Source organism: Bos taurus, chromosome 9, assembly GCF_002263795.3.
Source record: "Bos taurus isolate L1 Dominette 01449 registration number 42190680 breed Hereford chromosome 9, ARS-UCD2.0, whole genome shotgun sequence".
NCBI classification, from domain to species: Eukaryota; Metazoa; Chordata; class Mammalia; order Artiodactyla; family Bovidae; genus Bos; species Bos taurus.
In genome coordinates this window covers 87,146,275-87,157,497 of record NC_037336.1, presented here as the reverse complement: position 1 = coordinate 87,157,497, position 11,223 = coordinate 87,146,275, and the positions used below count along the sequence as shown (strand labels likewise).

The window sequence follows — 11,223 nt, the reverse complement described above, 5'->3', positions numbered from 1 at the left end:
AGACTAAATAGATAAATATAATTTATAACTTTGATTTTAGAAAACATACTAACTTGAATCTGTCTTCCAGTAAACGTTTTTCTCTGATACTGTCACAAGTTGATATAGCAAGCCTTTGTAAACAAAGATGAAACATTTAACTTTTTATCTCTACCTGATACTGGCAAAATTTGGATTCTCCAGCTGGCTCTCCTATGAATTTGATGGTTTAGTACAACTAGTGATACTAATCTTTGTTTTAATTTATTTTTTGTTTCCAAATTGTTTATGCCTGTTTCTCTACTACACTATGACTCTGTCAATGTTTCTATTAATAGCTACATTACTTATATTTTATTTTATAAGATTGTTGTCTCAGAGTGTACAACCAGGCTTCCAACAAATGTAACTGTGACTTAAAACAATTAATCAAATATTTAGTTCTGTATGTGATCAATAATTATAATAGTGTGACTCTAGGTATGGGAAAAGAAAAGAAGGGAACTATCTCCTGGATCACAATAGGTTAAAAGACAGAGGACCCAGAAAATCTTTCATTGTCTATCAATGGGTCTAATCCAGAAACTAACACCTAGAGCGATATATCAATGAAAACCTTCACCTGACCTGGGATGAGCCTCCCAGCACCGTGGGACCAAAATTGGTCATGAAGTGTCTCCCAAATATCGGTCGAATTTCTGACCAAGGGAAAGGACTGGAAAATGGAATATTTCCTGTTATGTCAGTAAACAAGGATGTCACAGTCATCAGTGATTCCAGCCCTCCAGAGTACTCAGGAGGGAAAAGAACACCTGTGTGATATGGCAGTAATCAGGCTGCAGCCACTTACTACTGGGAGCCCTGAGGAACTCAGAAGGTGAAAACACAGACATTGGCCTCAGAGAGCTGAGATGCATATGAAAGGAATGAATTCAGTGAGCCCAAACTCTTGCATCTTCCCATATATAGGAAAGCACTAAATTCCCTAACTTGAGATATCTGGTTTTCTTTAATTCACAAAAATACTTTTGATGTTCAGACTACCTGCCCTTTGTTGCAAACTTCTGCATCACCTGAGTCCTCCCTGCTGCCTTCTTGGAAGAGTTCTATCAAGGCTACTTGAGATGCTACCTCCGGGATTTATGTCTTAAAAATTTCCACCAAATAAAACACAGCTCTCAACTTTTAGGTTGTGACTATTTTATAAGTCGACAATGGTCAATTGATTTTCAAGTCAAGGGCAAAGAAGAGTGTTTTCAGCAAAAGGTGCTGGGGCAACTGGAGAGTCACATGCAAAAGAATGAGGTGGACCCGCCCCCTTACACCATATACAAAATTAACTCAGATTGGATCATAGACATACATTGAAGAGCTAAAACTATGAAAGTCTTAGAAGAAAAGATGAGTGAATCTTTGCCTTTGCATTTGACAAAACTCTTCTTAAATACAATACTAGCCACAAATGACAACAGAAAAAAAAAAAAGACTTTTTCAAATTTTTTTTAAAAAATTGCTTTTTAAAGGATACCATGAAGAAAGTGAAAAAATGAGAGAAGATATTTGCAAGTCATGTGTCTGGTAGGGCTTCCAGGTGGCTCATTGGTAAAGAATCCGCCTGCCAACGCAGGAGACACAAGTTCGATCCCGGATCAGGAAGATTCCCTGGAGGAGGACACAGCAACTCACTCCAGTCTTCTTGCCTGGCAAACCCCATGGACAGGGGAGCCTGACGGTCTACAGTCCATAGGGTCGCAAAGAGTCAAACACAACCGAGCGACTGAACACAAGAACGAGCACACATATGTCTGGTAAGTGACTGACATCTAGAATAGATAAAGAGCTCACACTCCATAATGGGTGTGTTCTCTGGACAAGCTCCCAGGGAGGACCCATGGCAGATGATCTAAAAAGTGCTTATGAACCACACCAGATGAAATGGCACTCGGTCACATCTTACATCATTCTAGTCTCAAAATAACTTTACCATGAAAAACTAACTTTTTTGTTTTTGTTATAAACAAGTGGACTAGAACATTTGACTTAAGTCATAAACAAGTAGTACAACCTCATTTAAGTCAAAAGCAAGTGGATTTGAAATCAGATCAAACCAATACACAACAGACATTCCCTGTGGGAGGCAGTGTGAAGTGAGGGGTGCTGGGGAAGACCGTGTCCCTCGGACCCTGGAGGTTCAAGGTGAACGTGGAACCACTGTGGGGGAGGAGCAGAGAGGGACTGTTCCTAGAGGTGGGGTGGTGCCCTGCGCCCTCTAACCTGTCCGAGACTTGATCACAGACTGCCTAGAAGGGTGGTGGGAGTAACGGAACAGTCGGAAGAATAAACGGCCTGCTGCCATGTATTTTATTTAGCTCATCTATTTATTTCAGTTCAGTTCAGTCACTCAGCTGTGTCCGACTCTTTGCGACCCCATGAACCGTAGCACGCCAGGCCTCCCTGTCCATCACCAATTCCCGGAGTCCACACAAACCATGTCCATTGAGTTGGTGATGCCATCCAACCGTCTCATCTTCTGTCGTCCCCTTCTCCTCCTGCCCTCAATCTTTCCCAGCATCAGGGTCTTTTCAAATGAGTCAGCTCTTTGCATCAGGTGGCCAAAGGATTGGAGTTTCAGCTTCAACATCAGTCCTACCAATAAACACCCAGGACTGATCTCCTTTAGGATGGACTGGTTGGATCTCCTTGCAGTCCAAGGGACTCTCAAGACTCTTCTCCAACATCACAGTTCAAAAGCATCAATTCTTCGGCGCTCAGCTTTCTTTATAGTCTAGCTCTCACATCCATACATGACCACTGGAAAAATCATAGCCTTGACTAGATGGACCTTTGTTGACAAAGTAATGTCTCTGCTTTTTAATATGCTATCTAGGTTGGTCATAACTTTCCTTCCAAGGAGTAAGCGTCTTTTAATTTCACATCTGCAATCACCATCTGCAGTGATTTTGAAGCCCAGAAAAATAAAGTCTGACACTGTTTCCACTGTTTCCACTGTTTCCCCATCTAGTTGCCATGAAGTGATGAGACCAGATGCCATGATCTTCGTTTTCTGAATGTTGAGCTTTAAGCGAACTTTTTCACTCTCCTCTTTGACTTTCATCAAAAGGCTCTTTAGTTCTTCTTTACTTTCTGCCATAAGGGTGGTGTCATCTGCATATCTAAGGTTATTGATATTTCTCCCGGCAATCTTGATTCCAGCTTGTGCTTCCTTCCAGCCCAGCGTTTCTCATGATGTACTCTGCATAGAAGTTAAATAAGCAGGGTGACAATATACAGCCTTGATGTACTCCTTTTTCTATTTGGAACCAGTCTGTTGTTCCATGTCCAGTTCTAACTGAGCTGCCCTTGTAAGGAATGCCATCCATGAAGGACTGACTTGGGGCAGCTGGTCAGGTGGCCAGGGGAAAATCCCTTTAGGAAACCCAAGATGGGATGGTAGAGAAAAGAGGGGCGGAGCCTAAGCGCCTGGAAACTCGCCCGGGGGAAGGACGGAGAAATCGCCCGTGGCTCCTTGGCCGGGTCTCGTCCCAGCTCGTGGGTCCCCGAGGCACCGCGGCGGCGCCCAGACTGACAACCGGAAAGAGCCTCGTCATCACCCCCCAACCCTGGGCACTTCCTTTCAAAGACTCACTCACCGACCCGGCGGGCCTCCAGGGGCGCCGTCCCGCGAGCGCAGCACCTCGGCCCGGGGCCCCTCTTCCGCGCCCGCCCGGGGATCCCCGCTCCAGCGACGCCTCTCCGAACACCGCCGGCCGAGCTTCCCCCGAGCCGGGGCCTCGAGGTGTCGGGCAGAGATTCGAAAGAGCGATTCAAAGTGAAAACCCCGAGGAGAGTTTCAGGATTTCTCTTGTGGTTGTTCTCTCGGGGTTTCAACCTGCTCGAAAGCGACCTTGGCTGGACCGGGCAGGCGAGGACCGCGCCCCGCCGATCGCAGGAGCCGGGTGCGGAGAAGGAGTGGGCGGTGAGTGCGAACCCAGGACGGGCCCCCGCAAATGTTCTGTCTTCTCTCGCCACCCCGAAGCCACCAGCCCGGAGACCGCGGGGTTGAGCCACCTGCGCTGCTGATGTCGTGCTGGAGACGGGTAGCGCAGGGGAGGGGGCTGGGAAAGGCGGGAGGGGGCCGCTGCTGCTTGACTCGGGAAAATCCGTCAATGTTTTGCGGTGAGCTTGCTCCTCGGGGCCCTGGGAGGACTTTGCCACTTGCGGGTGAGCAAAGGATAATAAATTCCCGGCTGTTCTGGAGCTCGGCTCCAACAGGACTATTGGACTCTATGTACACCCTCCTCCGACATGACAGACCTGGTGGGGTCGGCCGCTGCTAGTTTGGTTAACAGAAGGAAATGACAACCCACTCCAGTATTCTTGCCTGGAGAATCCCATGCACAGAGTAGCCTGACGGGCTACAGTCCATGGGGTCGCAAAGAGTCGGACACGACTGAGTGACTAACATGTAGTGAATCGTTATCATTACAGAGAAGGTTTGAGAGGTTAGGATGGAAAGTGGATGTAGAAGAAAAGAAGGGATAACTGAGCAGGAGATGGCAGCAGGGTAGGGGTGAGGGAAGAAGTGAGTTCAAAGAAAGATTAGAGCAGGAAGTGGTTCAAAGAATGAGCAGAAGAGCCAACAAAACGTGGGCTTTTCTTGCTCATACCAGAAGAGGGCTTTTTTGGAGAGAGGATAGTTATTCAAAGTGGATTTGGCTTTGTAATGTCGTGACTTTTTTTTTTTTTAATGAGTAGTTAACATTTGAAACTTAAGAAATACTTCCTGGGTGTAAGTGTTATTTTTCTTGTTTTTCAACAGGGCTTCCTCAGTCTAGGACTGAAGACTTTGGGCAGTGCCAGGAGACAGAGGTATAGACGCACCCCAGGCTACCTTTTGCCAGTCACTCTCCTAAAACTGCAGGGAGGAATGTCACCGGCTCACACCACAGGCCATCTTTTGCTGATACTGCTGCTGATAGAAGCCGGGAAGACTCTGGGCAGTGAGTGTCCTGGATCTGGGACTCTGGTGGGGGAGGGGGGGACATAAGAAAATGGGGAGGGAAGGGGCTCCACCCAGGTGGGTGCCTGTCCACCTACTCTTAGGATGGTGAGGGTGTGGTTTAGTTGGACTGGCTGCCCAGGAGGTGACTGCCTTCCAGGACCCCACCCAAGGCATGGTGCCTGGGCCTGTGCTCCTGTAGCAGCTTTCCCCCTCCTGGCAAGTCCCACCTCCTACTCCAGTAAAACTTTCCTGATGACTAGGGACCCATCGTGAATGTGGCATGTGTCCTATGGCATCCTTCTCCCCATTCTGTTGAAAGTCTTGTCTGTTCAGATAGATTTTAAGTCTCTAGAAACCAGACACTGTCTTCTGTTTTTGCTGCCTCACAAGCTGGCATGTACATACCAGTCACTTAGGTGTGTCCAACTCTTTGCCACCCTATGGACTCTGTAGGCTCCTCTGTCCATTCTCCAGGCAAGAATACTGGAGTGGATTGCCATTTCCTTCTCCAGGGATTGAACCTGGGTCTCCTGCATTGCAGGCAGATTCTTTACTGCCTGAGCCACCATATAGCAGATAAATCTTCCTGCTAATAGCATATGGACAGAAAAGATCCACGGTGGCATCAAAGTGTTTAACTAAAGCTCAGACAGTTAAAGGTGGGGCAGGACTGAGGATACAGCAGAGGAGGGGGTCTGGGATAGAGACCCCTCCCTCTGCAACCAGGCCCTGGAGGAGGAAACTCCCAGCCATACCTGTGGTTTTCTCTCACAGATGCCCACTCTCTGTGCCTTGACCTCACTGTCAAATCTCAGTCCAGACCTGGCCAGCCCTGGTGTCAAGTCCAGGGCTCCGTGGACACAAAGCCTTTCCTCCGGTATGATAGTGCCAGCAACAAGGTCAAACCTTTGGGTTTCCTGGGAAAGGAGGTAAACGACACGAAAGCGTGGACTGAAATAAGCCAAACGCTGGTAGAAGCAGGAAGAGAGCTCAGGATGGTCCTGCCTGTCATCAAACTGGACAAAAAGGAGATGAGGGGTAAGTATGGGAAGGGGGTGGGGAGCTGGAGACAGCAAGAGAAAGAGTGCATGCAGGGAGGGCATTCCTGTGAAAGGACTGAACAGGATCCAGCCTTAGAGACCCGGTGGACCTGATGGGTAAAATGGGGCAGGTCATGGTCAGAAGATCACGAGCCCCTAGATGTGCAGACACACTTGAGTGACTGGGGAGGATGGACTGTGGAGAGTCCAGGATGATTCATTGTGTGTGGGGGGCACAGGTCCTCCCACCCTGCAGGTAAAGCTGTGTTGTCAACGTGAAGCCAAGCAATGCTCTGGTGCATCCTTGCACTTCAGCCTCAATGGACGGACAGCTCTTCTCCTTGACACCATGAGCATAACCTGGACAGTCATCGATCCTGGAGCCACAGGCATCAAGGAGGAGTGGGAGAACAACCAGGAACTGGCAGAGTATTTCAGGACCATTTCAACAGGAGACTGCAGTTATTGGCTTAGGGAATTCCTGAAACACTGGGAGAAGATGCTGGTCCCAGAGCCCACAGGTAACTGAGTGGGGTGTGGGGGAGGTGGCAGCTCTCTTCAAAGGTCTAGTGCCTTCATGTGTGGATATGAGCACGTATGTTAGTGTAATTGAAAATGTGATGATGGATGGAGTGACTGATCTCTTGGTGGGCTTCCTGTCTGGAGAGTCAGTGATGGGCATAGCACAGAACTGGCCAGCATCCTCCTTTCCCAGCCCACCTCCCTCGGCACAGGATCCCCCTTCCTCATTAACCAAGACCCCAGGCACTGCTCGATGGTCCCCAAATCTATATACGCATTATGTTTCCAGGCCTTCTCTCCCTCTTGTCGTACTGATCCTTTAACCAACTCAAATGTCACTTAATGAAGCCCTTATCCCTTCCCAGACAGAATTAAGTGCCCCCAATTGTGTCCTCCTCAAAAAGGACTCCTCATAGTAAACATGTCCACCTGAAAGATAATCAGATGGACATTTGCTGTCTCAGTGACTCAGACGGTAAAGAATCTGCCTGCAAGGCAGGAGACCTGGGTTCAATCCCTGGATTGGGAAGATCCCCTGGAGTAGGAAATGGCAACCCACTCCAGTATTCTTGCCTGGAGAATCCCAGGGACAGAGGAGCCTGGTTGGCTATAGTCCATGAGCTCACAAAAGAGTCGGACATGACTGAGCGACTAACACAACTCAGGAGAAATATTAGCTCCACAAAGACAGAGCACAAGCCCATTAATCTTTCCATACCCGGACCTGAAGAGTGGCTTCACATGAGTCAGTAACTATATGGGGAACATGTGCTAAGGACAGCAGGTACTGAGGAAGGTGTATTCTTAGATTTGACAAGGCTTTTGCTTTTTCGTTTTAGAACCGCTAATAATGGCCCCAGATATCAGCCAGTCTGCATCCATCCGATTGGTCTCTTGCATTATCCTATTGATCATCACCCAGTTAGTTCTAATTGCTTCATCGTCATGAATATTATGAAGAAATCAGGGACCACAGCAGGTGAGAAGCCAGCCGGCCTCTGGCTCCTAGGCAGGTTTGTTCTGGTCAGGACTTGGGAGAGGTGAGCCACGGGTTTCACCAAGCCCCTGTCCACTGAAACCATCTTTACCAAGATGATGTTCTGTCTTTGTCTTGGGCCCCCACACTTCCCTGTAGGGTGGGGAACCACTCTGTTGTTGGGGCAGAAGAGGCTGGTGTGGGCAGCAGGACAGTGCAGTGGGAGTGGGGATGAAGACAAGTGTCTTCTCCTTTGGGGGCCCCGGGTACAAGATGTAGATGTGGTGGGGTGGGGTGTTGTCCTGAGATCTTACTCAGGCTTTCCCAGCCCTTTGATGAAAAAAGCCTTTTGTTTTCTGATGGTAGCATTCTCTAGCTCAACATTTTCCCCAATGTTCCAACAGCTATTCCATCATCTGGATGTTTCTCCCAGGACTATGAGAAGGTACAATGTTAAACCAATTCTGGGTGGCAAAAACCGACCCTTGATGACACTCTGGCTATTGATCTAATATACTACTCTCTACTCAGAGTGAGGTTTAACAAGAAGCTAAAGAAGCCTATGCTTAAGAATTCCTTCACTTTCCACGACTGTTGATGGGCCCTTAAGATGTATTGACTTGGTCATTTTCAGGATTTGCAAAAGTCAAACATTTGCTCACAATCAGTTAAAACTTCCAATGCTATTCTTTCCATCAGACTTGCCTTCATGTGGGGTGAAATTGGGGTGGGGGGCGGGGGTTGGCATTTTTTTAATTCTGTTAAGAAGATAATGCGTTAGGGATATACTGTGTGATTTAATGAGACATAATTTAGGTGTTCACACTCACTTTCATGTATAGTTAAGTTACCGCATGCTTTTATGGGCTGAATGTTCTTCTTAATTCATGTGATGAAATCCTCACCTCCAGGAAGACTTGTTGAAACCACTCGGCTGGTGGTGTGTGGTTATAGTCTGTGTTGTGGTACAATAGGAGGTGTATGTTTGGTCGGAGTCCTGGTTCCTGGATCAGAGTTTCTAAAACCCACATTTTGGTGTCATATTTGGTGTTCTGAGTATAGAAAAGTAGTTTTTCTTTAGAGACCTAGCAGACTAATACATATGCAGAAACCGCAATCAAGTGCTAACTGCCTAGATGTCATGACACAAAGTATGAGGCTACCAGTTGAATTATCACATAGATTAATATATGTATTAACATACTAACATGTTAATGCATAAAAATGTATCCAGGACAGAAGAAAGGATAAAGTGTGATATAGCCAGGAATGGAACACTATAACGCAATAAATAAAGAATAAATTACTGCAGTAAAACCATAGATGCCTCATAAAAAGGATTTGAGAGGCAAGTGCTGGACACAAAAGAATATATACGCTGTGGTACTCCTATTTGTTGTGTTACATTATTGTGAAATTTAACTGAATTGTTTTTAAGATGTATTTATTTTTGGCTGTGCTGGGTCTTCATTGCTGTGTGCGGGCATTCTCTACTTGCTGCTCTCTCGTTACGGTGCAAGAGCAGCTCACTGTGATGACTCTTCTCATAGCAGAGTGCAGGCTCTAGGCTGTGGGCTTCAGTAGCTGAGGCACACAGGCTCAGTAGCTGCAGTGCCCCGGCTCCAGGGCACAGCCTCAGTATTTGTGGCCCATGAGCTTAGTTATTTCACAACATGTGGGATCTTCCCTGACAGGGACTGAACTCGTGTCTCCTGCATTGGCGGGCAGATTCATTACCTATGAGCCACCAGGGAAGCCCCTAATCGAATTATTAAAAAGACATTCTAAGCTTGATTCTAAATCTTATCTCAATAATTTATGGATGCAGATTAGATGTTCCATGACTTACAACCAGGAAATTATGCATACTGGAAAAGATATTATTTAAAGGACTATCCACAACCTAGATGGACCCTTATCAGGTGCTCTAAACTAGCTCATGCACAACAAAACTGAAGAGAATGAACTCTTGGATTAATATTTCCCACTTAGAAAGGGTGACTGCACTGAACTGGCTAACAGAGAACACTGCTGACCTCAGAAACACCTAAAAACAATGCTCAAACAAAGAAGATGTTTGAGCTCATACATTCATACCAGGACGAGAAGAAGACAACATTGGAAAAAATTTTAACCTTTCAGTTTTCACTCATGTCTAGACAAACTTGAAGTTTTCTCCTGTCAGGAATATATTCAGTGATGCAGAGAATTCAATTATACATTGTACCTTTTTTGCCCAGTGAGAATCACATGAATATTTATTGAAACTCCTTTATTTTAGGGGCTCAAATGTGTTGAAGTCCTACCATTAGGTGAAGGAGACCTCACCTGGAAATAGGGTGTGTGCAGATGTAATCCAACCAAGGTGAGGTCAGGGTGGATTAGGTTGGGCTCTAATCCAAAGACTGGTGCCTTTACCAGGAGGCACGCCTTGAAAGAAACGTGGACACGCAAAGAAGAGACGGATATAGGAAAACAAGACACACAAGCGTCATGGAAGGACAGAAACAGACACTGGGGCTACGCAATGCCAAGGGTTTCTGGCAAGCACCAGTGCTGTGCATAGTACCTCAGTCGTGTCCGACTCTTTGCGCCGCCATGGACTGCAGCCCACCAGGTTCCTCTGTCCATGGGGATTCTGCAAGCAAGAATACTGGAGTGGGTTGCCATTTCCTTCTCCATGCAGTCACCAGTAGTCAGGAAGAGAAAAGATGGAGCCTTCCTTAGAGCCTTCAGAGAGGACCCTACTGACAGCTTGATTTCGGACTTCTAACCCTCACAATCTTGAAAGAATAAATTTTGGTTGTTTCAAGCCATAGAGTTTGTGGTAATTTTTATAAAGAGTTCATTGTCCCAACCAAGCTTGCGGGGGCTTAGGCTGCATTCCCAGCACAAAGGGAACTGGTGAGCAAGAAGGAAGGCAAGAGAGCAGTTTTAGAAAAGAGCCAAGAAACAGACCCAGGGACGTCTAGAAATGTGACACCTAGTAGACTAGGAAAGAAATACCAGCGAAGGTGAGAGGGTAACAGGCAGGAAGGCCAGGGGTCTCCAAATAGAGGAAATAGCCTGCAAGTGTCAGACATTTTTATCTCTCTTAAGCGGCAGGAGGAAACAAACTAGCAATATTTTTTCCTTCTCTATACAAATTTAAAGGGAGGTTTCTCTTAAATATTGTGTTGCCATAATGACACCCGGCTTCGCCTGAAGTTAGCTATTCTCGAGTCTAGGATAACCAATGCCTTTTTCTTATGGAAATGTTTGTCTTAAGCTATGCTAATGTACTATGCCTTTACCCCAAACTCTGTCTCCAAGTCGTTCCGCCTCTTGGCCCAGAACCTACTTGACAAACCAGTATGGATTTTGTTCCCCTAATCTATGTAAATGAAACTATTTGTATGGTGGTCTGCCCTTCTTCAAGATTCAAGTTAATCATTTTATGGCCCAGGATAAACCATTGTGAAGATATCCAAATGCATCTTATGGGTGAGGGGCCTGGTGCCATTCTGAATTTTAAGACATTCCTTTCTTTCATTAACAGACTGCTAGTGACTATATAACATCCAGCTAAAGACTAGCAGGGGGGTACTCTTTCTGCCCCTTCTGATGCCTATGTCAGAAGCTTTCTCTATCTCCTTTATACTTTAAATAAAATTTATTACACAAAAGCCTGAGCGATCAAGCCTCGTCTCTGGCCCCGATTGAAT

General features: G+C 46.4%; 1 protein-coding gene across 1 annotated transcript; it reads left to right on the top strand.

Moving 5' to 3' along the window:
- Nucleotides 1–3,874: 3,874 nt before the first annotated feature.
- Nucleotides 3,875–10,331, top strand: LOC785982 (retinoic acid early transcript 1E). The gene is made up of 6 exons (XM_059889930.1): nucleotides 3,875–3,955; nucleotides 4,799–4,979; nucleotides 5,756–6,019; nucleotides 6,261–6,542; nucleotides 7,383–7,522; nucleotides 7,924–10,331. The coding sequence occupies exons 2-5, from the start codon at nucleotides 4,907–4,909 to the stop codon at nucleotides 7,490–7,492; spliced, it is 729 nt and encodes a 242-aa protein (XP_059745913.1). The 5' UTR covers nucleotides 3,875–3,955; nucleotides 4,799–4,906; the 3' UTR covers nucleotides 7,493–7,522; nucleotides 7,924–10,331.
- Nucleotides 10,332–11,223: the final 892 nt, after the last annotated feature.

Bases quoted from the DNA above. Each gene is read 5' to 3' on its own strand.
- LOC785982 (XM_059889930.1), top strand. From the start codon at position 4,907: ATGTCACCGGCTCACACCACAGGCCATCTTTTGCTGATACTGCTGCTG. The intron at 4,980-5,755 runs GTGAGTGTCCTG...TTTCTCTCACAG, and splicing joins AGCCGGGAAGACTCTGGGCA to ATGCCCACTCTCTGTGCCTT. The intron at 6,020-6,260 runs GTAAGTATGGGA...TGGGGGGCACAG, and splicing joins GGACAAAAAGGAGATGAGGG to GTCCTCCCACCCTGCAGGTA.